The sequence below is a fragment of the Blennius ocellaris genome (assembly GCF_963422515.1).
Source record: "Blennius ocellaris genome assembly, chromosome: 1".
In the NCBI taxonomy this organism is placed as follows: Eukaryota; Metazoa; Chordata; class Actinopteri; order Blenniiformes; family Blenniidae; genus Blennius; species Blennius ocellaris.
Genome location: NC_137650.1, coordinates 31,415,378 through 31,438,346, shown reverse-complemented (window position 1 = coordinate 31,438,346; position 22,969 = coordinate 31,415,378). Strand labels below are relative to the sequence as shown.

The following is a 22,969-nucleotide window of genomic DNA, read 5'->3' as shown; positions in this document are numbered from 1 at the left end:
AGCAAGTGATACAAAAGAAACTTTGTTTACTTGTAGACATTTTATTTACGTAGCAAAGGTGCAAACTACAACATAGTTTCAACTTACATAATTAACAGCAATTTGGCTTTCAAAGAATACTTGGAAATGTGTTCCAGTCATTTTCTCCCAATTAGAGCAAACAGATGATTCATGCAGAGGCCTTGAAGGCGGAGATGTGAGGAGGGGTGTGTGGAGGGTGAAGCTCCTAAAAGGAATCCATTCAGAGACAAAGCAACCCTGTGCAAACCCACCGTGTTCAGCAAATATAAATTTACCGTAATTTTATTATTCCAGCAAGTCAGCTCTATGGGCTGTTTACTCACCAGGAACACTGAGCTCACTGAGACTCGGGATGGAAAGTTGAAAGATGTTTTTGTTAGTCTCCACCTGGAACATCTGGGCGGTGTCCTGGATGACGACAGTCTGACTGATCTCCAAGTTGTAAGAGAAACACGAATCCATTACAGGTCGAGGAGCTAATAACCACAGTATTTCTGGCAGAAAGTGAGTACAAACACTCATATAGGACACTTGTTTAATATCAAACAAATATCAAAGCTCATGGTTGACCAATGGGCTTGTACTGCTCTTTCTTCCATACATTGCTGCTGTCATACTGAATACGACTACAAGGGTGCAACAGGAAATGTAGTGTTGAGCTCCAGTCGATGCAGTTGGACCAACAATAGCTACCTCATATTTACGGATCTGAGCATTTAGTCCACCTGACATAATTTGAATTAGTTGGCATTGAAGAGGTGGATTTTTCTTTTTGAATCAGAGCATTGCTGCAGCTGAGCTTTAAAGCAAAGCTCTCAGTTGACCAGTCGGCGTGAAATGAGTTCAGCCCAGTTGAGGTGGTTCAGGCATCTGATTGGGACGCTCCCTGGTCGCCTTCCGTTTAGAGATTTACCAGGCAGGTCCAACTGGGAGGAGGCACCGCGGTCGGCCCAGGGATTTTCTGGAGAGATTATATTTCTGGTTTGGTCAGTTCAACAGCTTGATCAGAAGAGCTGGAGGAAGTTGTGGGAGACAGAGACGTCTGGGGAAAGAAGATGGATGGATGGATGGATGGATGGATGGATGGATGGATGGTGTTGCTTCATGGCATGTTTTTTTAACAATACATTCGTTTGACTTTTTCGTTGAATAATGGAAAAAAAACGTGGTGATTGTGAAGAAAAGTCTCAGTCTTTGGTTTATTTTTGCAGCAGATGACATTAAGTTTGAGAGGCACAGCCTCCGCATTTACAGCAACAATGACATAAAACAAGTGCACAAATGAAAGCAGTCAAAGTTGGAATAACAGAACAAAACAAAACAAAACAAAACCAACAATGCCGTGCACAGTATTTTTCCTCTGAAGTTACAGACATGAAAGAGGTTTGTCATACCCACGCCACAGAGGGTCTACGCACTGCACAGCCTCGTGGAAGGTGAATAAACATAGAAAAGAAAATATCAAAAACCAGTAAACGTAACAGCCTGGGAGTCACATCATTTTCTAAATATTCAGAGTTATTAAAGGGAGTTTTGTCTGTTTCTGCCGATGTTATATTAAAAAAAAAAAAAAAAGAAGCAAAAAGGCAGTTACTTCAGCCTTCCCTTTTCACCTGCTAAGATTCATAGCTGCACACACTTTTCACCTTGAACAGAGACGTGAACGAGGGTTGAATTGCCTTGCTTTATAAAAGTTGTTTTTCATGCTGTGCCAGAAGAACAAATGGCAGCAAAGTGCTTCTTCTGAAGGAGGAAATACAAAGCCTTCGGATAGTCGGAGTGAGTTGGCAGGAAGGACCGAAAGCACGGGGGCGGTCTGATGATTGACACATATTCTGGAATGAAACTTTTCCCTGTTAACTTTGCCGATGGGGGTATCTCCCTACTGATGTGCTTTCTTCAGAACATAACAGTATAGCAGTGCAATGTTTGGGTTTGAAGCCTTCCCGTTATTGTTACCTGACTTCACGAGCCTGTTTTACGGCATCCACCTGTGTGACATGCATGGATCAGCCTTAACAATATGACCACTTTTATAGAGGTATTGTCCACAAGGTGCGAAGTTTCACTCTCATATTTCACACCGTCTTCTCATAGTGCATCCCCCGGGTAAGCAGGTACTCTGAGCAGTGGTAACTCGTCAGCTGGAATGAACCCTCGAGCCAGCTTTCAATTAATGAACCTTGGTCATCCATGTCACTGGTTCACTATTTTTTCCCTTCCAACGAGATGAGTGTAAATTTCCTCCTACTCCTTTTCAGACATACGGAAACATACTTTCTTGCTTGGTTTTGGGTGTGTGTTTCCTTACTTTAGTTTTTTTTTTTGTTTTTTTGTTAATTCACATGCTTGTAATGCATAAAATTTCCAAAAAAGAAAAACAAAATGTATTTGATTGATACTGTAACCAGTAGATCTGAAGATGCTGTGGCTCTGCTTTGTCAACTTGTGTGACTCCGCACCCTTGGACATTTTTCTTGCTTCAAACACATCAACTTCAAGGACAGCATGTATGTTCACTGTCTAAAATATCTCAGTTTTCACGACAAAGAGATAAACACAGTTGTTCACCTCATTTGTCAGTGGTCATAATATTGTGGCTGATCGACATAGATCTATGATGAACGGGGCATTTTCCACCATCTAGCAAAAGGATTCCCAACACGGATTTCACTAAATAAAATTATATTAGACAACACATAATTAAAATAAAATAAAAATTACTATTATATTAAAAATATATTAAGAGGATCCTGGATTCAATTGGGCAAAAATCACATTAGCATAACATAGCACCGTTCGTGTGTACTTTTCACCAACTTTACTCTTACTAATACAGAAATTTTGTTTTTGTGCTCTTGATCTTGGAAAATTGAAACAAATACTTCTTTTTTTTACTTCTCAGTGAGGCTGGGCAGTGTTGAACAGTGTTGTTTTGTGAGTATTTGACTGTATTCTTCTCCTGGCTTTCACTGTAGTGATGAGAAGACGATACAAAAGAGGAGTTATTATTAGATGATAGCTTGTCCGTCAGATATGTCTTCCAGCTACAGCGATAACTGTGTGTATGAAGGCTCACTCACCATCAACGCACCCCACTTGGGGTTTCTCCCACTCCCCGCTCGACTGGCAGCGGATCACAGGTACATGGCGCTGTCGAAATCCCCGGTTGCACTGATACCGGACGATGGAGTTGACGGGATAGACGACCCTCTTTTTTCCAAACGTGCGAGAGTTTTCCACTACTGGTGGGGCACCACATGACGCTGTAGATGGAAAATAGACGGGAGAGCATTGTAGGAAACAAGGTGTCGTCACATGCTGCTCTTATTGCTGTTTTCTCGTCATTATTCTAGAAAACCTGTGTGGCTTTAAAAGTTTTGCTGAAGTCTTACTTGTGCCTTTCTTGCATGTGAATGGCAGGTGGTAATTGCAGGGCACGTCGTTCCACTGCCCGTTCTCGTGACAGATCATCACCACACAGTCTTCTTCTGCACTGGAGTAGTTATCTGGCTGATTTGGCCTCCAGTTCTCATATTGCTGAAAAAGGAAAGAAAAGAAAGGACGCCAGATGTGCTATTATTCATGATTCTGCATTATTCTTTGTTAAGGTGTTTACTAAGCTCCCTTGTAATTTGTCTTCGATTGTTGAATGGTATTTATTCCAAGTGGAAGTGGGCCAACAGCAATAAATAGGGTATTGGATTCGTTTCAGAAGTTTCATTAAAACGCTCATTTGTATTGACAAATGTTTGAGTTACATAGAAATCCGCTGACAAGTGTTTTTTTTTTCAGTTGTGCTTTTGTTCACAATAATTGGGGTTATTTTTATTGTTTTGCTGGTTTTTGTTCTTTCATGTATTTCTGCTTTGATTTTGCACCACAATAATAATTCAGGAGGTATTCACAGTTGTTTCTATTTGTCTCTGTTGATGTTTATTGCCACCCTATTTGTGTTTGTTCTTATCTCATCTGGTTATGTCTCTTCTGTCATGCTATGTCATTAGTCAGGCTCCTGTTCCACGTGTGTGGAGCGTTTTCTTTCTCTTCTCCGAGTTGATTGAAGCAGTGATCCTGTGGGGACGACACCTTCTCCATTGCTCCAAACTCTGGAGGTCAATCCCTGTCCTTCAGATTCAAGGAATCACTCAAAGCCCTCTTGTTCAAAACTGCTTTGCAGCTCCTCCTCCTCCTCGTACCTCCTCCTCCATTGTGTTATTTATTTCATGGTTATGTAAGAGGCGTTTGAGTACCTTAAAGTGCTACACTAAGTGCCATCTATTGTTGTTATTATTAGTGTCTTGTGTCTTTACCCTCGATGTGCCTAACGTTGATTATTCTTGAGTGCTGTCAGCTGTGAATCATTAGCGTCCCACTCACAGTCGATACAAATGTTCCGTCCTCAGTGTTGTCATTTGCCAGTTTATCTCTCAGTAAGTGGCTATACAGAGTACGATTCTGGCCAGCTCAGACCCAAAGCAAATCACTCTTTATGATATCTTTGATCTGGTGTTATGTCTAATCTTATGTCAGAAAGTGAGACAGGTTCAACAACAGCCTGACAGTGCCAGCAAGTTCAAGACACCCACTTCACAACACTGCTATGAGCTGCAGCTATCAAAAACCAACAGATGTGCAGCAAAATGTTGCTCCACGTCCATATGATCATTTTAATGCAGTTTCTTCCCTGTATATTAACTAGAATAGCTTAATTTTCTACTACCTCCATTCATTTCACAAAGCACTGGTAACGTACATAGATAAACTCATGTGAAGTGAAGCACCTCAGGGCAGCTGTAACATATGATTCAGTAGGAATCTGCTTCATGTAATCAAACGTGTTCTACTGTTCTGCAAAGCTCTGCATCATAACAGTAACAAGAGGAACATGTTGACTGAATTTGGCAGCCACCTCAATGAGCCAGTCCAACACCATGTGCACGGTATGTGACCAGGAAACATTAGAGAAGTTCAGCGAAATTACACCCTGTGTATGTGCACCAGCATGCTGTTACTGGTATTTAAAAATGTTAACAACGTTGGTTCATGTCTTGTGGGTTGCAACAACTTTTGGTTTTTTTAAATATGAGGCTTGGAAAAGAATGAGTCGTCTTGTTTCCTGACCCACGTTGATGTTTCAAATGTCATTGTGTGTTGGTTTTAATGTTTTCGTGCAGTCAGAGCTGACAAAATATGATAAAATAATTAAGCCAAGAAGAAACTTCAAGAAAAATAGAGAAGACACATCTTGCTGCCTCTGGTAGAGCACTGTGATCCTTCACAATCAGAAATATTGTATTAATCCCTGGGGGAAATTCTAGACTCTTGTTTCACTTCAGTGATGAAAAAGTCAAACTCATGTCTGATTTAGAACCACATATAAAAGTGGACTGGAAACAATATGAAACTATCAGATGTGTGATTTGGCACTGGGACAAAACAGTTCAAACATGGTTTACATATGTTAAAAAAAAAAAAGTATGTTTTGTCTGCAGTATTACATTGCCTCTGTCACTGTGAAATGTAGTTTGTGTTCGAGACTTTGTATCACTGTCTGCTTTGAGTCCTCAACCTCCTGACTTGTTGTTATTGTTGTTTTAATGTCTATCTGTTTGATTTGATCACCTTTGTTGTTACTTTTCTCATCATTATTTAAATCTGTTTTTTTAGATCAATGCACCCAAACGATGTGTCTCGGCTCTATTCTATAATTGACTGTTTTGCTTACACTTAAGGGGCTCAGTTGGTAGAGTGGTTATGTTACAATCAGGAGGTTGCCGGTTTGATTTCCATCTCCTCCTGTCCACATATTGAAGTTTCCTTGAAGAAGACACTGAACCCCAAATTGCTCCAGACGGATTGACGACTCCCATGAATGGGAGTATTAATGTGAAGCACTTCAGTGCAGTAAATGAAATCCATTTATCGTACATTGTCGTGTGCTTTTGAGGCTGTCTTTCTTTGAGATGTGAATGGTTTAGTTTCTTTTCTCTGTGTAACTATTTAGCTTATGTATTGTATTTTTTTTTGTTTGAAATGATTCAAATAGTATCTTTTGTTTTCATTTTCTTCTGTGTTGTCATTGTGTTTTACTATTTCCTGGATATTTGTTGTTGCTTTATGTCTTATTTTATTGTCTTTTGTCACTTTGTCACATTGCCATATTGAGCCATGGCAGTAAGATTTTGTTCTCGTATGCACCTATGGTGATTATGTATGAAGGTCTCAATCTGTCCATCTGGTAACCTATCACAGGCTGTTAATGTTGTGTTTCTATTTGTTCTACTTTTTCTTTTAAGTGTCATGTTTTCTCTGACTTGTTTTTCATTTGCGTGTCAATTTTTGTGGCTTTGTGTAATCCAGGCTTCAATTTGTCTCTGTACCATAATGTAATGTATGTGGTAATATTGCATATCATAAAAAAGCATAAATAAATTATGTTCTTAAACAGGAGGTAAACTGATGTCTTCACTCACCAGTGGGGTGCCATCTGTCCACTGGAAGTCGTTCTCCACCATCTTATCATTCAGTCCAATCCAGTGATAGTCCTGTGCTTTTGCTGTAAAAGGAGAAAAACGCCTTTCCATTATCTATATTTTCAGTTGTTCTCTCTGTCAGCACAAGCACACTGATCACATCCCAAACACTCACAGTTGACAAACTCCTGTTCCTCTGGTGTGTTGACGCTGACCAGGTGGGCGTTCAGGTCCCGGCAGTGTTTCTCGGCGTCCAACCACATCTCTCGGTCAGTGAAGTGGATGTAACAGTTCTCCTCAAACCGAGTCCAGCCCTCCTCACACTGCCCGTACTCTGCAGCCGCAACAAAATGAAGTCAGAAACGGTGAAACTGCTCTTTGAGCGGAAATAATAGCTTTCTGAACCACTTTTAATTTGATTAATGAATTGCTTCCATGTGAAAGTGAGAAATATTGGTTGTTTCCAATCAGGAGACCCTTTTGGGGACTTGTACATGTCAAGGGAACTACAAACGTTACACAATTTAAAGCACAAAATGGGAAACTGCCAGTGGCTTATATTTAGAAGACTTGTTTTTGTGGGATAATGAGTGCTTGTGCCCAAATGGAAAGGGGTCTGCCGCTTTTCTTCAGGCATCTCTTGGAGCCCCAGAGAAAAAAGAAATTGAGAACAACTGGGTTTAATCATAAAAATGTTGCTTCTGATGATGAGAGTTCTCTGTTTTTTTCTGTTTTTGTCACAACCCATGTCGTGGAATATTGCTGACAGTGAAACACCTCAGGTGTCCCAATATAAAATGGAAAATTATGCATAAAGCTCCATTACAGCAAGGAGGACCAAGTCCAGTATACCTTTTTTCCCCCTTTCATTGTCATATTGAAAGGCTTCATTCATTCTACTCATTCACCTTACCCAGTTTAAAGGGTCAGTTCAACCAAATTACAGAAATGCACTTGTAAATGCACTTGTAATTGTTGACTTCTTGTACTCTTCCAACCACAAAAACATCTATGACTTAATTCATCATCATAAGTTTCCAAATCTAAGATTTCATTCATTGCAGCTTTAAGACATGTTGACTACTTGACCTTGAGTACAGCGCATGACGTGTGCCATCTATTAAATAATCTAAGCTCTACAACCTGACATTTTCAGCACTTTCAACAGCCTCTCACCTTACATGGCAGAAGAAGGAACTTCTTGTTAACAAGGAAGAGGAGGATGGAGTCAATGAGGACTATGATTCATTATTAATCCATTATTCACAAGGTATCTGCGCTTTCTTTCAGTCTGATGCTCTAAAGAGGAGACCATCTTTTCAGTAGGGAGGTGAACGCAGTCAGAGTGGAAGGTGAGAAAAAAAAACGAGTCAACAGTCATCAGATGAGGTTAAGCGGAGGATGAATGGGTTATTCACTTCATCAAACGTCAACATCCATAGAGATGATGAGTTATGCAACCAATTGGAATTTCGAAATCAGAATTTGTTGACGAGGAAGCAGAGGTGGCAGAGGTACACTATTGAATCAGTACTGAAATACACAAGCAACAGTAAAAATTGTGAAAGACATTGAGCCTACTGCTGCTGGAGAAAACTAAATAAAAAAAAAATAGCTGTACAGGCTCTGAAATGTAAACAAAGTATAAAGGGAAAAGTGGGTAGAATACTATTTGCTGTATCTTCTTGTCGAGGGTCCATGAAACTATATTTTGAGGTTGATTCAACTTTAGATCATAAAGTACGTTGCCATTTTTAATTAAAATGAAAAGGTATTTAATTGGTGTATTGCTGCCTGAAGATCAATGAAGGTATCCAGAGAGGATGGATAGAGAGAGAAAGGTGCCGAAAGCAATGAGTCAAAACACATCAAGAGTGAAAACGATGAGGACAAGGAGGTTTTTTACATCTTTAAAGGTCAACCTGGAGAACAAACGATCTCTTTGTACTCTCTACTCTACAAGTCTGATCATAAAGAGGACAAAACAAAGGAGAACGAGTGGAGGGGAGTAACAAATACAACCTCTACTGCATAGTTAATAGACTTCTAGTACACTGCCCATTTGCTGCAAATAAATCAAATTCCTTCAGAAAAGCACATCTATAACATCAAAATAACACAATTGTCTGTAATAACTTGTGGGATTGTTTCATATTAAATGCTTTTCAGATTAACCTGATATAAATTCAATGTCATTTTGTTAACACATCGACTTGTAACACAAAAACAACCAAATCTATTTTCTGCCCAAATGAATAACCCCAAAAATATTAATCATATGACAATAACTTTATATATCATATTATAGCACAAGAAAACTCCAACAGTTTTAGAGGACAGGAGTCAGCGTTTTCCCTGGAACTGCGATGTTTGTCAATTTCTGCTATTTTCCATCAAAGGTCATGAATGTGACACAAAGTGGATGACATTTAATTTCTGTAAATTAGCCACATATTAATCCTCCACAAGACATAGTAGGAAGTGCTATGGATTCCCCTTTTGCAACAGCAATAAGTAAACGAAAAGAATATAATATGTGAGGAACCTGGCTTCATAATACAGACCTGAAGATATTCTTTTTAACCTCCCACTTGCAGTGCTACTCAGAATAACACAACATAATGGGCGAGTGAACAGGCTGTTGTGCTGTAGGTTCTACTATATTGCTCATGCATCGTTATCAGTGCCGCGGGGGAAAAAAAACCTAATTATCTGAGTTGCTGATCTGCATCAGCGGAGTCTCACCTGCACACATGTGCCTATGTCTGCTATTTACTTTGAATCTTTGAAGATAACAAATTGTCCTCCTCGGGCTGTTGGAACCTGCAGGTCAAGCTGAGCTCCTTCTGTTCATTTAACATCTCTGTGCATAATAAAAAGGCCTTTAAAGGAGTTCATTTTCAGCCTGCTGTGTTTCCCACAAATGTCTATAAAGTGTATTGATTACCAGTTTGGCAACTTCATCTTCATTTTGACGATTATGAAAAAAATTGAGTCTGATAGCTGATTGCCTTTCTTTATAATTGGTTAGTAAACCTCAGTTCTTTATCAGGACAGGACAAATATTGCACCTTTTTTTCTGAAAATCCAAGGCCCCACTTTTCAAGTGACAATGCATAGTTTTGCGTTTTCGTTTCAGAAAGGTTTCACATTTACACAGCAATTCTGAAAATGATGTACGTTTACATGGCAATGGAGGAAACACTGAAAACAATGTCCTTTTCAAGCTGTTAAACTTCTGGTAACAAGAACTGATAATGCACAATGAACCAAATAGTCTTCTAACAGTCTTTACTTTTGTCTGTCAGGTTAGTAGCTGATTGCTTAGTTACAATTTGTATTTAAGTTATCGTTACTACAGTTTCACTGGGCTTGAAAAATTTTTTTTATGGTCAAATCCCTTAATTTCTTGCAGTAAAAAAGATACATTCACAATTCACAGTGTGATATGATGATGATGACAATGATGATAGTCTAATTGTATGGTACTTTTTTTTTTTTTACTGTTACTGCAAGTCTTTGTAATTTACACTATAGATTTATATAATTTTTAATCAGAAAGCCTCGCTGCCATAACAGGCAGAGATTTGAACCAAAGTGCCACAGTCTCAAAGTCAAGAACTATTGTGTCACCAAAAGTCATATAATTCACACTTGGATTTCATTGTTTGTTTGTTTTACTGTAAATATCACAAAAAGCTTCAATATCTTACATGGGCTAATGCACAAATTACAGTAGCAGCATGAAATAAACAATAAAGTTTCCAAGCTGATGTAATTTGAGGAAAGCAGACAGCTTTTCTTTCAGCTCCCATCCACTTTGCCTCAACTTAAGCTCTCCATTGTTGTGTTTTTTTCTCAACTTGAAAAGTCGGTGAGTTTGTACTTTTTTGTGTCTGTTCAATGTTTTGAGATGTGAATCACAAAAAGCATGACCGCATTTTGTGATTTAAGGGAACTGGCTGTTCAGAGAGTCACCTTCTGCCATAACAGGAAAACAGGTTCCTGCAAACCAGGTGAAAAGATGCATGCCAAGCGTGATGACATCCATCTTCTACCGGCAACCAAGAAGAGCTGTCATGACTGTAAGCCACACTGAGTTGCAATGCCATCTTCTGGTGACATTCTGCATCTCTCTGATCAGTTGTTTTGGACCGGCTGTTGTTAGTATTCATTAGCTGAAGCTGATCTCATACCGATCTCACAGCGTTCTCCTCCGTAGCTGGGAAGGCAAAAGCATTTGAAAGAGTCTGCAGTCTCCACACAGGTGGCTCCATTGGCACAAGGGTTGGGATAGCATGGATCTACCTCTGCAAAAAAGTTGGGGGGGCTGGTCACACTACTGTTTCAGCAAGGAAGTGAGGATGGGAGGGTGAAGGACCTGTGATAGCAGGACTATCAGGACCATTGATAGAGTTAGTAAGAAAATACTGAAGCTGTTGCAACCATTTGGGCTCAGTTTGACTTGTGTTTCACACTGTAAATTAGGATGTATAAAAGGATATTGAAATGTGGATCAAATATGTGACTATTTTTTTTGTCAATAGAATATCTTGACGAGCAAAATGGCAGTTACTCTCCAAATTACAGTGAAAATGTTACATGGTCTTATGCCTTATGCAATATGGAGAAAACATCAAAAGGCTAAAATATGACAATGAAGTGCTTTTGACTAATAATCCACCAAGCCATTGATCCAAGTGTCCACAGCTCTTTTATGAATACATATCTGAAGCCTAAAATAAAGACTAGAGAGTTGACCTTGGCCTCTGTTGTGACCCGTAAGCCACAGATCAACACAGGACAAAGTGTGCCCCAAGAGATGTAATGCATCAGTAAGTGTACAATTCTAGTGGCTGTTTCCCAGCTGATAAGTCATGTAAAAGGAGTACAGCTCAGTAAAAGTCTCCGGTGTTGCCTCACCATGTCTGGAGGAGGAAACCGAAGGGTTAATTGGTAAAATGCTTATTGAGCAATACAAATTGCTTAAAACCTACGATTGTGTCCTTACATCCCTCCTGACACATATAATTTGTTTGTTGACATCCTACTACTTGTTACTCTCTCAACTACTGCAGGTGTAGTATTTTAGCCTGTTGATCGTTTCTCCATTGAAAGAGTTACATTTGTAACATAAATTAAGCTGAAGAGCAGCCTGTTATCCCATATTATAGGTTCAGAATGCCACACACCTGGAGATGTATAACATATTTAAAGAAGAATAAAATATTAAACAAATTCACAACAATGCATACTAGTTACAGATGACATGTTGACAATATAGCAATAATCAATATAGGCATACAGCCAGGATTTTTTTTTTTTTAATTATTAATAAGTCTTTGTTTGAATCCAAGATTTGTTGCAACAGAAAGTCAGTATTTCTGCAGGAATGAGAGAAACACTCATATGATGCCAGAGTAGTGCATATGTTGCCTCACATTCAGCATGCACACATAGCAGAGCGGAGGCGGCGTACTGGCACAGCAGAACCAAAAACAACACATAGGCTCAGGACAGGGTTGTCAAGACAGGAATCTGAATCCTCACAGCAAGGCTCATGTATATTTGGCAAACACCTTAACGATGAAATCTGCTGCATGACACAAAGAGACCCATAGCCAGGCAGAAACAAAATGAATTGAAAATGAACACGAAACAATGAACACAAAACAGTGCAGAAATATGATGCAAACACATTGGGGACAGGAGAATAGGGGGACAAAAGACATTTTAAATTGAGTTAATTTTTATTCATAAGGACATAATCAAGTGAAGGTTGATCTGGAAAAAACAAGCTTGTGAAGACATTGATTGAAGACAAACAATGTAAAGCATGCAAACATAAAACGCACACACACATCAATATGCCACAGGCAAAATCTGTCAAGGATTTATCAAAACACTGAATTTAGATGCAATCAAGAAAAGAGAAGAGATTATATTACCCACTGAACTTACCACAGATTGCATCCCCATCCTCAACTATGCACGAAACATTACCACAGGGATTCGGTTCACACGGGTTCAAGGTTGCTACGAAATAAGTAAAATTATTGTGTCATTTCCCTCATACACGTTTAACTTTCAAACGAAACCAAAAAAAAAGAAGGCTGTATGGTGGCTTTTGAATGTTCTCCCTGTTTTCTCTACTTGTAAAAAAGGCTACTGATATCACCTCAACTTACAGCCACACAAAGAATATCTCATTTTCAATTATTGTAACCACTTTTTGATTTGCCTAAAAACAAATCTTTATCTTTGAAAGATTTACATTATATTTAATTGTAAAGCAGTTATCAAAATTGTGGCACAGGTGGCAGAACATGCAAATGCACGCATCAAAGAACAGCTTTACATACCATCCACATCGCCTGTTGTTGTTTCAGGGGCTGATGAGGTTGCAAAAGGAGGAGCTGCCAGTCCTGCAGGGACAAGAGCCTGGCCCAGAGTCACATTGATGTCATCATTGGTCTTTGAAGTTGTTGTCTCTTGCATTCCGTCTTCTAGTACAGTGCTGATATCCAGTAAAGCCTCCTCTTGTACCGTTGTTTGCATTGGTCTGATGGTGGTCTTTGGCTTTGGCAGATCCTCTGCTTCTCCTATGGTGGTCTCTATCAGTGCCTGATTGGCCTGATCACTGATTGGAGAAGATAAATTCCCTTCTAGAAGACTATCAGAAAGAGCTCCTGAAAAAATATTGCGGGTTGTGGTTGAGTCTCCACTGCCAGAGTAAAAGCCACTGGAGCTTCCCTCTCCACTGTACTCCACTGAACCCTGTCCAAGCTCCATAGAAGGTTTGGCATCTCCAGCTACTTTTGGCACAGGATCTACATTGATGAAAGTAACACTACCTTCGTCTCCACTTCCACTTGGAGAGCCTAATCCAGAAAACGATCCAGACATTCCTGATCCAGACCCAGAAACAAAGCTGTAGCTTCCAGATCCAGACAAATGTTCACCACTTCCAAGTCCAGAGCTGTAGAGTGAAAACCCAGAGGCCTCCTGTTCTCCAGAGGATGAGCCTGTGAGCTCAGTGTACCCTGACCCCACAAAGATCACATTTGAGTTTAACTCAAAGTCGCTTCCAGAGGCTGAGCCACTGTGATCACCACTGAGACTACCACTTCCCAAAGCATCTCCGGAGCCACTGAACATCAGAATGTCTCCACTGAGCTCATACTCTTTGTTGATAACAGAGGTGGAGGCTTCAATTATTGCCTCATCTATTAATACGATTTGAACACGGCCACTTCCTGAAAGCTCCCCTGACGGCCCACTTCCACTTTCAGAGGGGGAATCATTAAATCCAGAGAGGTCTTGGTTGGATAGGAAACCAGATGATATGCCAGAGAATTGTTCACCTTCCCCAGAACTACCTGCAGAGCTAGAACCAGAACCAGAGCCAGACCAGGACATATCCCCACTTCCACTGAGGCCTCCAGAGCCTGCGTCGGGGAAGATGAAGATTCCTGTGCTTCCCTCGCCAGCCTCTTGGTGATCTGCCGAAGATGAGCTTTGCACTAAAAGAGAGCTGTTGATGCTTGAGAAGGAAACAATGAATCCAGAACCTTCTCCACTGAGGCCTGATCCAGAGATATCTGCACCCCAGAGGCCAGATTCTTCACTTGGCAGCTCAGCACTGGCACTTCCAGAGTCCCCAGAGCCAGAAGAGTCTCCTGACTGAAACACACCACCAGTTGTGAAATACTCTCTGTATGTACCCTGGTCTCCTGAGCCATAGAGAGTTCCAGAGCCAGACAAGTCCCCAGAGTGAAACATAACTCCAGTTGTAGAATACTCTTTGGCTGTAGCCTGACCTCCTGAGCCAGACAAAGCTCCAGAGCCTGATGAGTCGCCAGAATAAAATAAGACTGTAGAAGTGGAGCTTTCTTGGGTTGTACCTTGATCTCCAAAACCTGAAAGGTCTCCAGAGCCAGACTGACCACCTGAGATAGCTACTTCCCCAGAACCAGACTGATCCCCCGAGCTAATTGGAGCTCCAGAGCCTGATTGGTCTCCAGAACCTGGCTGGTCTCCTGAGGTATCTGCATCTCCAGAACCAGACTGGTCTCCTGAGTTTCCTCGGTCTCCAAAGCCTGACACATCTCCAGAACCAGACTGGTCTCCTGAGTTTCCTGGGTCTCCAAAGCCTGACACATCTCCAGAACCAGACTGGTCTCCTGAGTTTCCTGGGTCTCCAAAGCCTGACACATCTCCAGAACCAGACTGGTCTCCTGAGTTTCCTTGGTTTCCAAAGCCTGACACATCTCCAGAACCAGACTGGTCTCCTGAGGTAGCTGCATCTCCAGACCCAGACAGATCTCCAGAGCCAGACTGGTCTCCCGAGTTAACTAGATCGCCAGAGTAACCTCCGGAATTCCCATCAAGCCCAGACCCTGAGCCAAATTGTCCTGAGCCTGAACCAGACCCAGAAATGTCCACAGGGATGGGGTTAATGATGGATGGACCAACTGAAAAGACATACACATGAAATGATGTTATTAAAAAGGAAAGGTCAGGAAAGCAAAATAATTTCTATATGAAATAATTAGAACCTACCAGGCTTTAACAAATCAGTGATTGATGTCATGTTAACAAGAGCTTCCTCAATATCTGTGATATTCAGTCCAGTTTCATTTGCTATCTGTTGAATATCCGCTGTAGCAATTAAACGGTGAGAGAAATTAGGAATTTGTCTGATTCGAAACAACAGTGAAAAACAAACAAGTTTGTTAAAACACATTGGTTGAGCAGTTTACCTCTGAAACAGTACGCATCATATGTGGCATCGAGTTCAGGATTGCTTTTCTGGTCGGGGTGGGCGTACACGGTGTGCACGCCTGGTTTCCCTGCACCACACTCAGCACGGGGGTTGTTGATGGGATAACGTACAGTACGATCCGCAAGCCAGCCGGCACGACACTTGTCGAAACCCATTTTCCAGGCTGCATAAAGCTGTCCGGTGGAAGCCAACAGAGCGTTCTTCTCTTGACAGCTGGAAACAGCCTCATTGTAGGTGAAACCTTCAGCAGATCCCACGTGGAAAACCTCACCTATGAACGAAACAGATTCACATCATAGGCATAAGGCTCACACTATCTCTTTTGAATATAATTTTGATTTCTTAAAAACACACAATAACACAAATTCATTCATTCATTCAGTCTGCCTGAAAACATATTTAAAAAATTTTGGATTTCCCTCAACATTAATCTTTCCATGGCATAAGTTGAAAATTAGTTCTGTTTGTGAGTTGCAGCAGTTTCCTTTTGTAAGTGAGAATAAATGTACTTGTGATATTCATAAAACATCGATGTTTGAACTCAAGTCAAGAGATTTTCACTATAACATGTATTTTCAATAATATTTACACATTTTACACTGTCAATTTAAAGTATACACATCAGATGTCGTGAACAATTTTCCAGTAAACTGTTCTTGTTGTGTAATGTTATCGTTTCTGTCACTTTTACAGAAAAATTATCAAAAGTATGCCATTATTACCATCACTATAAATATTTTCTTTATGTTGGTTTCAAGGTCTTTTTGTTGTTGTTGAGTGAATGTGGCTTAATAATAATTTAATTTGAGTATAGCGTAGTCGCAATATTATTTTGACTTTCTGCTATTTATCTTCTTCCAAAATAAACAATATATGTTAATTATTACCTTTGAGCATGTCAGTGTAGCAGTACACATCGTATTTCTGATCTGCTGGCATCAGACCGTAGGATCGGACCCCCGGTTGATCACCAAGATCTCCAGCACACCTCTCTCGTGGGAAAACAATGGGATACCTGAAATTTGAAGGCAATAATTATCATAGAGACAAGAAGTTTTTCCCATCCTGAACCCTAAGATGCAACTTTTTACACCAATCTGATGTACTAACAGATTCAGACAGCAAGTGAAATAAATCAATAATTGAAATATTGTTTTTTTTCACAGTGATAAAACCACTTACTATGAAGAATTGTTTTGATTTACCTTACAGTCTGGTCTCGCAGCCAACCAGCATCACAATGGTGATATCCGGCCTCGTATGCTGCCTGCAGCAGCTGTGGTGTGGCGATGGTGGCTCCGACACTCTGACAGGCCAGCTGGGCCTCAACAAAAGTGAAGGCATAGCGGCCGGCGATGGAGCGGTAATGGAAGACCACACCTGCACAAAGAAACAAGAAATTCCTGCGTGTAGCAGCTTTTATTGACACTCTCTGGGGCGGAGGCCATGACATGACACTGGCACTTCAGACACTGACCGGTCGGCGGCATCACAAATCCCACTTCTGGGGGGCAGAGGATTGGTACTATCAGGCTCGGGACGACGACCGTTGGTGGAGTCACTGGGAGCTCGGTGGGGATTTCTGTGTAGGTAACAGTAGGTTGTTGAGTCTCCACCTCGCCGACTGCCTCGCTTTCATTGGTCGTCCTACTGATGAAAACCTCCGGACTGTGGGTCGCTGTGTTTATATTCGGGATGCCGCTCCCCTCGATGAAGCCTGAACCTTCTTCATCAGGAGACTCTGAAGGTCACAGTGAAAGAGGATGATTTATTGTTACGTGTTAAAAGCTTTCACTTTTGCTCAAACTTTTTTTGGTACAATTTGGTAAGATTTTGACTTTCCTGTAAGTGAAATTAAAATTCATCCATTTTTTTTTCTTCATCTAACTATTAGCTTTTACACCCCCAGTATCTTCAACCTGTAATAATTTCTACCTGTGTAGCAGAAGGCATCGTAGCGCGTCTCAGGCAGTGGGAACCCTGTCTGATTCGTGTGGAGATACACTGTTCGCACACCCAGGAGCCCTCCTCCACATTGTGACCGACGAATGTTGATGGGATAGCGGACGCTCCTGTCTCCCAGCCACCCAGCATTACAGACATCCATCCCGCCCTGCCAGGCCAGGTAGAGCTCACCAGTGGAGGCCAGGCGAGCGCCCTGGTTGAAGCAGGCCAGCACAGCCTCAGAGAAGGTAAACTTCTCTGCAGCAGCAGTGTAGAAAACTCTGCCTGTTCCAGATAGGAGATTTTTTAAAATTAGAATGTGATTTGCTAATGAAGGACTGAGCTTGAAATGCATCACAGTGTGCACACTTGAGTACCTGTCATCTTCTCAGCAAAGCAGTAAACATCGTAAGTCTCACTGACGTTTCTGACTCCATATGTCCTGACTCCTGGAAGTTCTTCTTTGTCTCCATAACAGTTCACTCGAGGGTCATGGATTGGGTACCTTTTGGTTGAATTATGATGAGATTTAGTGCTTTCGAAATGAGAGGCTACCATATCCTGCTGATAAAACCTGCTGTTGATGTTTTCATAGCAGTGTTTCCCATCTTGAGGTAAACTCACCTCACCGTCTGGTCAGATAACCAGCCGGCATCACATTGGTGGAAACCATCATCATAGGCGGCTTGTAACTGTTCAGGTGAAGCCACGATGGCGCTGTTCTGTGAGCACGCCGCCTTCGCCTTCTCAAAAGTCAGACTGTAGCGGCCCGTGATGGCTCGATAGTGGAAAACAATACCTACAGGGATAAGAAAAACTCTACTTCAAAGGTGAATTCAGTGTCAGCAAATTAAAAACCCTATCGGAAAGTAAAAAAAAAAAGGACTTGAAATGGTTTAAATAGATTGGTTTTGTGTCGTATTCCTTGCCTTGCAACATTGCTACTGCTATACTCATTGTGGCCACTTGAGGGCCCCATTCATATGAAGTCCAGTAAATACAGATGAAATAATGACACCTGATTTTGTTGCATTTCTATAATTGTTATTATATTTCATAATTCTTTTTATCAAAATAATGATTATACTTCTAATAATTGAATGGTTTTAAATCCGAACTGGTCTTACATAATGTTTCACAAGAAACGGTAATAGCTAAAAAGCATATATTACAACGCCGAGAGCAAAATAAAACAACAGCAGCTGAATATATGCCTTTCAAAAGTGGGCTTGACAGAAGTATCTTTTTATTGACATAAAACAGTTAAAAGAATGTCCCCGTCATTTAATCCAGGTTGACTTACTTTTAGGGATTGCTCTCAGTTTACCAGTTGCCCTGGTGTAATGCTCACTGGCTTTACGGAAAACCTATTTTATTTGCATACCTTGAACCTGCACGTGGACGAGGTCATGGTTGTCCTCGATGCCATGCTGGACCTCGCAGCGATACACTCCGGAGTCACTGGAGCGCAGCTCAGATATCTGGATGCTGGCGTCCGTTGGGATCTTGGGGTAGCCAAGCATGTGAACTCTGTCCATGTAGCGCTCTGTGATCAGCACCTTTCCCTCCAGGGCCACAAGGATGGTTGTGACCTTTTCTTTAGTGACAAGGCTCCATTTGATACGATGAGATAAAGGGGCAATGATGGGAGCTCCGGGGTCTGGGACAGTGTGGTCCTGTATTGGAATAAAAAAATGGCTAACCAACTGGGTAACTGAATATTATGTAATTGCTTTGACATACAGACGATCTTTACTCCCTGATGCAAACATATTATCAATAAACAGGTATTTTGTCATAAAATCTCAATTTCATTTTGAGAAGAATATTGGAAACACATTTTTTTCTCTTTCTCATCCAGTGGTTATCATTGAAACCAGTGGTTCCCCCCCCAACCCCAACCCTCACACACAGTCTGCCTCTAAGAAAACCTGATCTTGGGTTTATCAATCTCTGATGACACAGCCACTCTCACAAGCTTACAAATACAGGAGCTTTTGAAATTTCCATTCTCCCAGGTCTGCTCCAGATTCTAAAAAGTGTTTTATTTTGGCTTCATTAACATGTGCACATTTCATTTAAAGTCCCAGAATCCCAATGTGCTCTCGTGTGGTCTTTCAAAGATGTATCTGAGCATCACATATATGCTGCTAGCTTTCCGTGAAAATAACACTGCAGAGAAAAATATTAGTTTAAATTGAACAAACATTAAAAACTACACACCTCAAAGTAACATGGGAGTACCAACGTTCCTCCCAGTAGAGGACGCTGTGGCCCCCCCAGAGAGATGCTCACACTCAGCACATCCTCTGGGTCTGGGAAGAAGACAGAAACGAAATTGTAGAACCGAGAAGCTCTGCTCTTGAAATCACACCTTATACTTCTCAGGATGATTTCTTACCCAAAAAGGACTGCTCCTCTAAAATATAATCAAACGTTGCTGAGACGACATTAAGGCACAAAGAAAGCACAACAGTCCACCGGATCATACTCAACCTGAAACATTTGCAAACATATTTATATCTGTTATTGGTACAGAGATGTCCTTATCAACGTATCATGAAAGACATTTGGTCATTGCATGGTACACTCACTGCTTCTCTATTGTTTTGTGTAAATATACAGTGAAATGTGTAAAATGAGCAAAACAAGAGAACAGGAACAAATTCAGTGGACAAAAAAAAGCTTTGTTGAACATACCCATAACTATGGTAATTAAAGGCGCGCCAATCTGCCTAACTCTGCACTGAACTTCTTTTTATCGTATTTGTGTCAATAAATATTGTGTCAATATTACAGTGCATACCTGTCCATATGAGCTTTTTGTAAAAGGGAACCAGAAAGATAACAAGAACTAGAAATGATACTTAAAAGATAAACCAGGGGCAATGGCGGATTGTTTATAAGGATCTGACAGAAGAATATTATCTGCAAACCAAGAATATTTCTGGATTAACAACAGACACTTCTTAAATCATCATATATATGTAATCTGTTAGAAAAACTGGGTGTATTTTTTTAAAGTCCAGAGCATATTCTGTGGCAACAATTTAAGACAGAGAAACTTCTCATATAAGAAAAAAGATGAGATATCAGCTAAAACACAAGGTCGTAAACTAAAAACAACAGTTGCATAGAAAGAAATTTTAGAAATACTGGTTTGTTGATTGGGTTAGTTCAAATTGTGTGGAACAGCATTTAAGAAAAACAAACACAAAAAAAACAATAATATGTGACCTGAAATAATAATAATAATTTAAAAAATGAACGTTTTATTTGTGCACATTGAGAGCTAAACAGAAAAAAAAAATACGTTTTGCCACTGACAGCTGTTAGATAAGGTCTTTTGGGATTGAATCAAATGGATGGATGTTTCAATTAAAATCTTACTGTTACAAAGCAAAATAGTCACATTTAAACTCTACATTTAAAAAAAAGTTATATTTTGAATATATGTTATTAGATATTTAGTTTTGGTGAATTTCTGTCATGTTTTATGTTTCCATCCAAAAAAAACAAAACAGGCTACAATGTGTCATGATATCATCCATCCATCCATCCATTTCTAATCTGAATTTATCAAATTCAGCCAATCCAAAGCTATCAATAAACGAGCGGTGCATTAAAGCTTGGGCGGGACACAGGTCCATCACAGGAACAACACGGACAGACAAGCTAATTATTCACTAAATAAGCTGCAGCATCTGGTGAAAACCAACAGGCACAGGGAGAACACTTAAATAAATAAAATTAAAAACCTAACCCCACTGTTTGTGAAGGTTCTTTAGAACTATTGAGTCAAGCGATGACTAATACTGTCATATCCGCAGTTTTAAGCTGATATTCCATTTTAAATCCAATCAAATCTGATGTCATCAATGTGTACTCATCAGGATTTCCCTTTTTGGTTTCTTGGGGTTTTTTCCCCCTGTCAGCACCTTCTCACAAAGTGAAATCAAATCTGTCGGAGCAACGTATGCAAACACTTCTTAAACCTGCAGGGAGCGTCTTCTCGGGATGGAGATGTGGTGTTTGGACTTCAGTGACAGTTCATTAGCAGACAAGAGCCGGCTCCACACTACACTCATTCAAACTGCTCTGTGGTTGAGGTCCACTCCCAGTGAGGCAAGGGAGGGGGGGGGGGGACATAAAACCAGATCTGTTCCCCTGCTGAAGCCCGTATTATGGCAGCTCTGACGACACACAAGGCCTATGTAAACAGCTCCGAGTGTATTTCAGAGTCCGCCCTTTCCATCGCGTCTCAACACTGCTTACATTCAGGCCGGAAAGTGTGAGACATGACGGGGTTTGATCCTCACCTGGACATCTGGTATTTAAGTTTTCTCTCTATATGAGGCACATTTAAAAGGGGAAATTTTGATATTTTGGAATTTTGGGAGCAATATTCCACCAAGAAATTCCATCCTAATGTGTTTTTGTGGCATCTTTGAGTGAATATATTATGTTTGTATCATATGTTAGAAAACTAGCAAGCATCATTACCACGCATTTTGTTTTCTAAAGAATCATCCTAACACGATTATCAAAAAGTTGTTCAATTTTAATAAATGTGCCTGTTTATGGTTATTTCACTTTATAGCACATTATTTCTTGTCGATAGATCGTATTTAATGCAACATCATGTTGAGTGCAACATTGTGGCACATTAGCTTCTATTAATCAAAAATTATATTACAGCCAATTATTATAAACACATCCCCCAAAAAGTATAATCTAATTTATCTCATTTTAACACAAATCAAAAAGTTCTTAAAATCTCACAATGCATTTCAAGATACATTTCCTTTTGATGAGTGAAAACATGAATCTGCTGACTGGGTCAGGAAAGTACAAGACATTAAGTGTGTTCTATGTAGTTAAAGATGAAGCAGGTTGAAGGAAATGTGAAAACGGTCATGAAAAAAGGGAAATCACATGCATGGAGTAAATTAAATATCTTTACCTCCTCATAAAATACACCTCAGCGAAGAAACAAAGTATATCGCTCACCTTGTTCAGAAACTCTCTCACACTTGTAGATGTCAAACTTCTTTTCTGTGGTGTATTTTTGCTGCCCGTTGTTGAGCTGCGTGTTTCAAAGTCCGAACAAGCAGCAGCAGCAGCAGCAGAGAGGTCAGGATGCTTGGTGCCTCTGTGAGGAAGAAAGATCCTGGGACCAGGTATGGCTGTCAAACCTCAGAGGGGAAAGACGGCTGTCAAGCTGCTCACAGTCACACACAGTTACTTCTGACTCCTGCTTTCACAATAAATGCTGGACAGCTCTTTAAATCAACCTAGAGGGAGGGATGCTGCTTTGGGTTTGTTTTTGTTTTTGTTTTTTTATAGCAGTGTGCTGATATGATTTTGGTTATTAGGCCACACAAATAACAACTAGTTATTCCTTAATTATCATTTACCTAAACTACATGACCCCTGTTTTAGGGTCCTGGCATCATTTTAGAGCTATAATCAGGGTTTGAATCCATATCTATCTGTCTGTCCTATTTTTTTCTCTCCTTCCATCCCCTAATCCTGATCAGAACATCAAAATGCTGCCGCCTCTGACCCTGGTTCTGCAAAGGTTTCTTCCTGCTAAAAGGGACTTTTTATTTTCCATGGTCACTTATACTTGCTCATGTGGAGTTGTTGGCTTCCTCTCTGTAGGTGTCTTGAAATGACTGTTGTATTTGATGTTACAAATACAATTGAAATTGAATCTATTCTTCCAAGGATGGTGCTGTTG

The 22,969-nt window shown here is 40.4% G+C and overlaps 1 protein-coding gene across 3 annotated transcripts; it reads right to left on the bottom strand.

Moving 5' to 3' along the window:
* Positions 1 to 1,193: 1,193 nt before the first annotated feature.
* On the bottom strand, positions 1,194 to 22,387 carry LOC308130466 (aggrecan core protein-like). Of its 3 annotated transcripts, none has more exons than XM_080496868.1 (20): positions 22,237 to 22,387; positions 19,628 to 19,749; positions 19,450 to 19,541; positions 18,611 to 18,902; positions 17,851 to 18,025; positions 17,604 to 17,731; positions 17,218 to 17,511; positions 16,760 to 17,023; positions 16,488 to 16,662; positions 16,170 to 16,297; positions 15,260 to 15,553; positions 15,060 to 15,158; positions 12,860 to 14,971; positions 12,459 to 12,533; positions 10,694 to 10,807; positions 6,673 to 6,831; positions 6,498 to 6,580; positions 3,417 to 3,561; positions 3,105 to 3,287; positions 1,194 to 2,993 (listed from the first exon to the last, which is right to left on the bottom strand). In XM_080496868.1, the coding sequence occupies exons 2-20, from the start codon at positions 19,713 to 19,715 to the stop codon at positions 2,923 to 2,925; spliced, it is 4,971 nt and encodes a 1,656-aa protein (XP_080352994.1). In that variant the 5' UTR covers positions 19,716 to 19,749; positions 22,237 to 22,387; the 3' UTR covers positions 1,194 to 2,922. The 3 variants fall into 3 exon arrangements, with proteins under 3 accessions (XP_080352994.1, XP_080352993.1, XP_080352995.1); XM_080496867.1 differs by having other exon boundaries at positions 19,628 to 19,722; XM_080496869.1 differs by lacking the exon at positions 10,694 to 10,807 and having other exon boundaries at positions 19,628 to 19,722.
* Positions 22,388 to 22,969: the final 582 nt, after the last annotated feature.

Bases quoted from the DNA above. Each gene is read 5' to 3' on its own strand.
- LOC308130466 (XM_080496868.1), bottom strand. From the start codon at position 19,715: ATGATCCGGTGGACTGTTGTGCTTTCTTTGTGCCTTAATGTCGTCTCA. The intron at 17,732-17,850 runs GTGAGTTTACCT...TTCAACCAAAAG, and splicing joins TTATCTGACCAGACGGTGAG to GTACCCAATCCATGACCCTC. The intron at 6,581-6,672 runs GTGAGTGTTTGG...CTCCTTTTACAG, and splicing joins GGAACAGGAGTTTGTCAACT to CAAAAGCACAGGACTATCAC.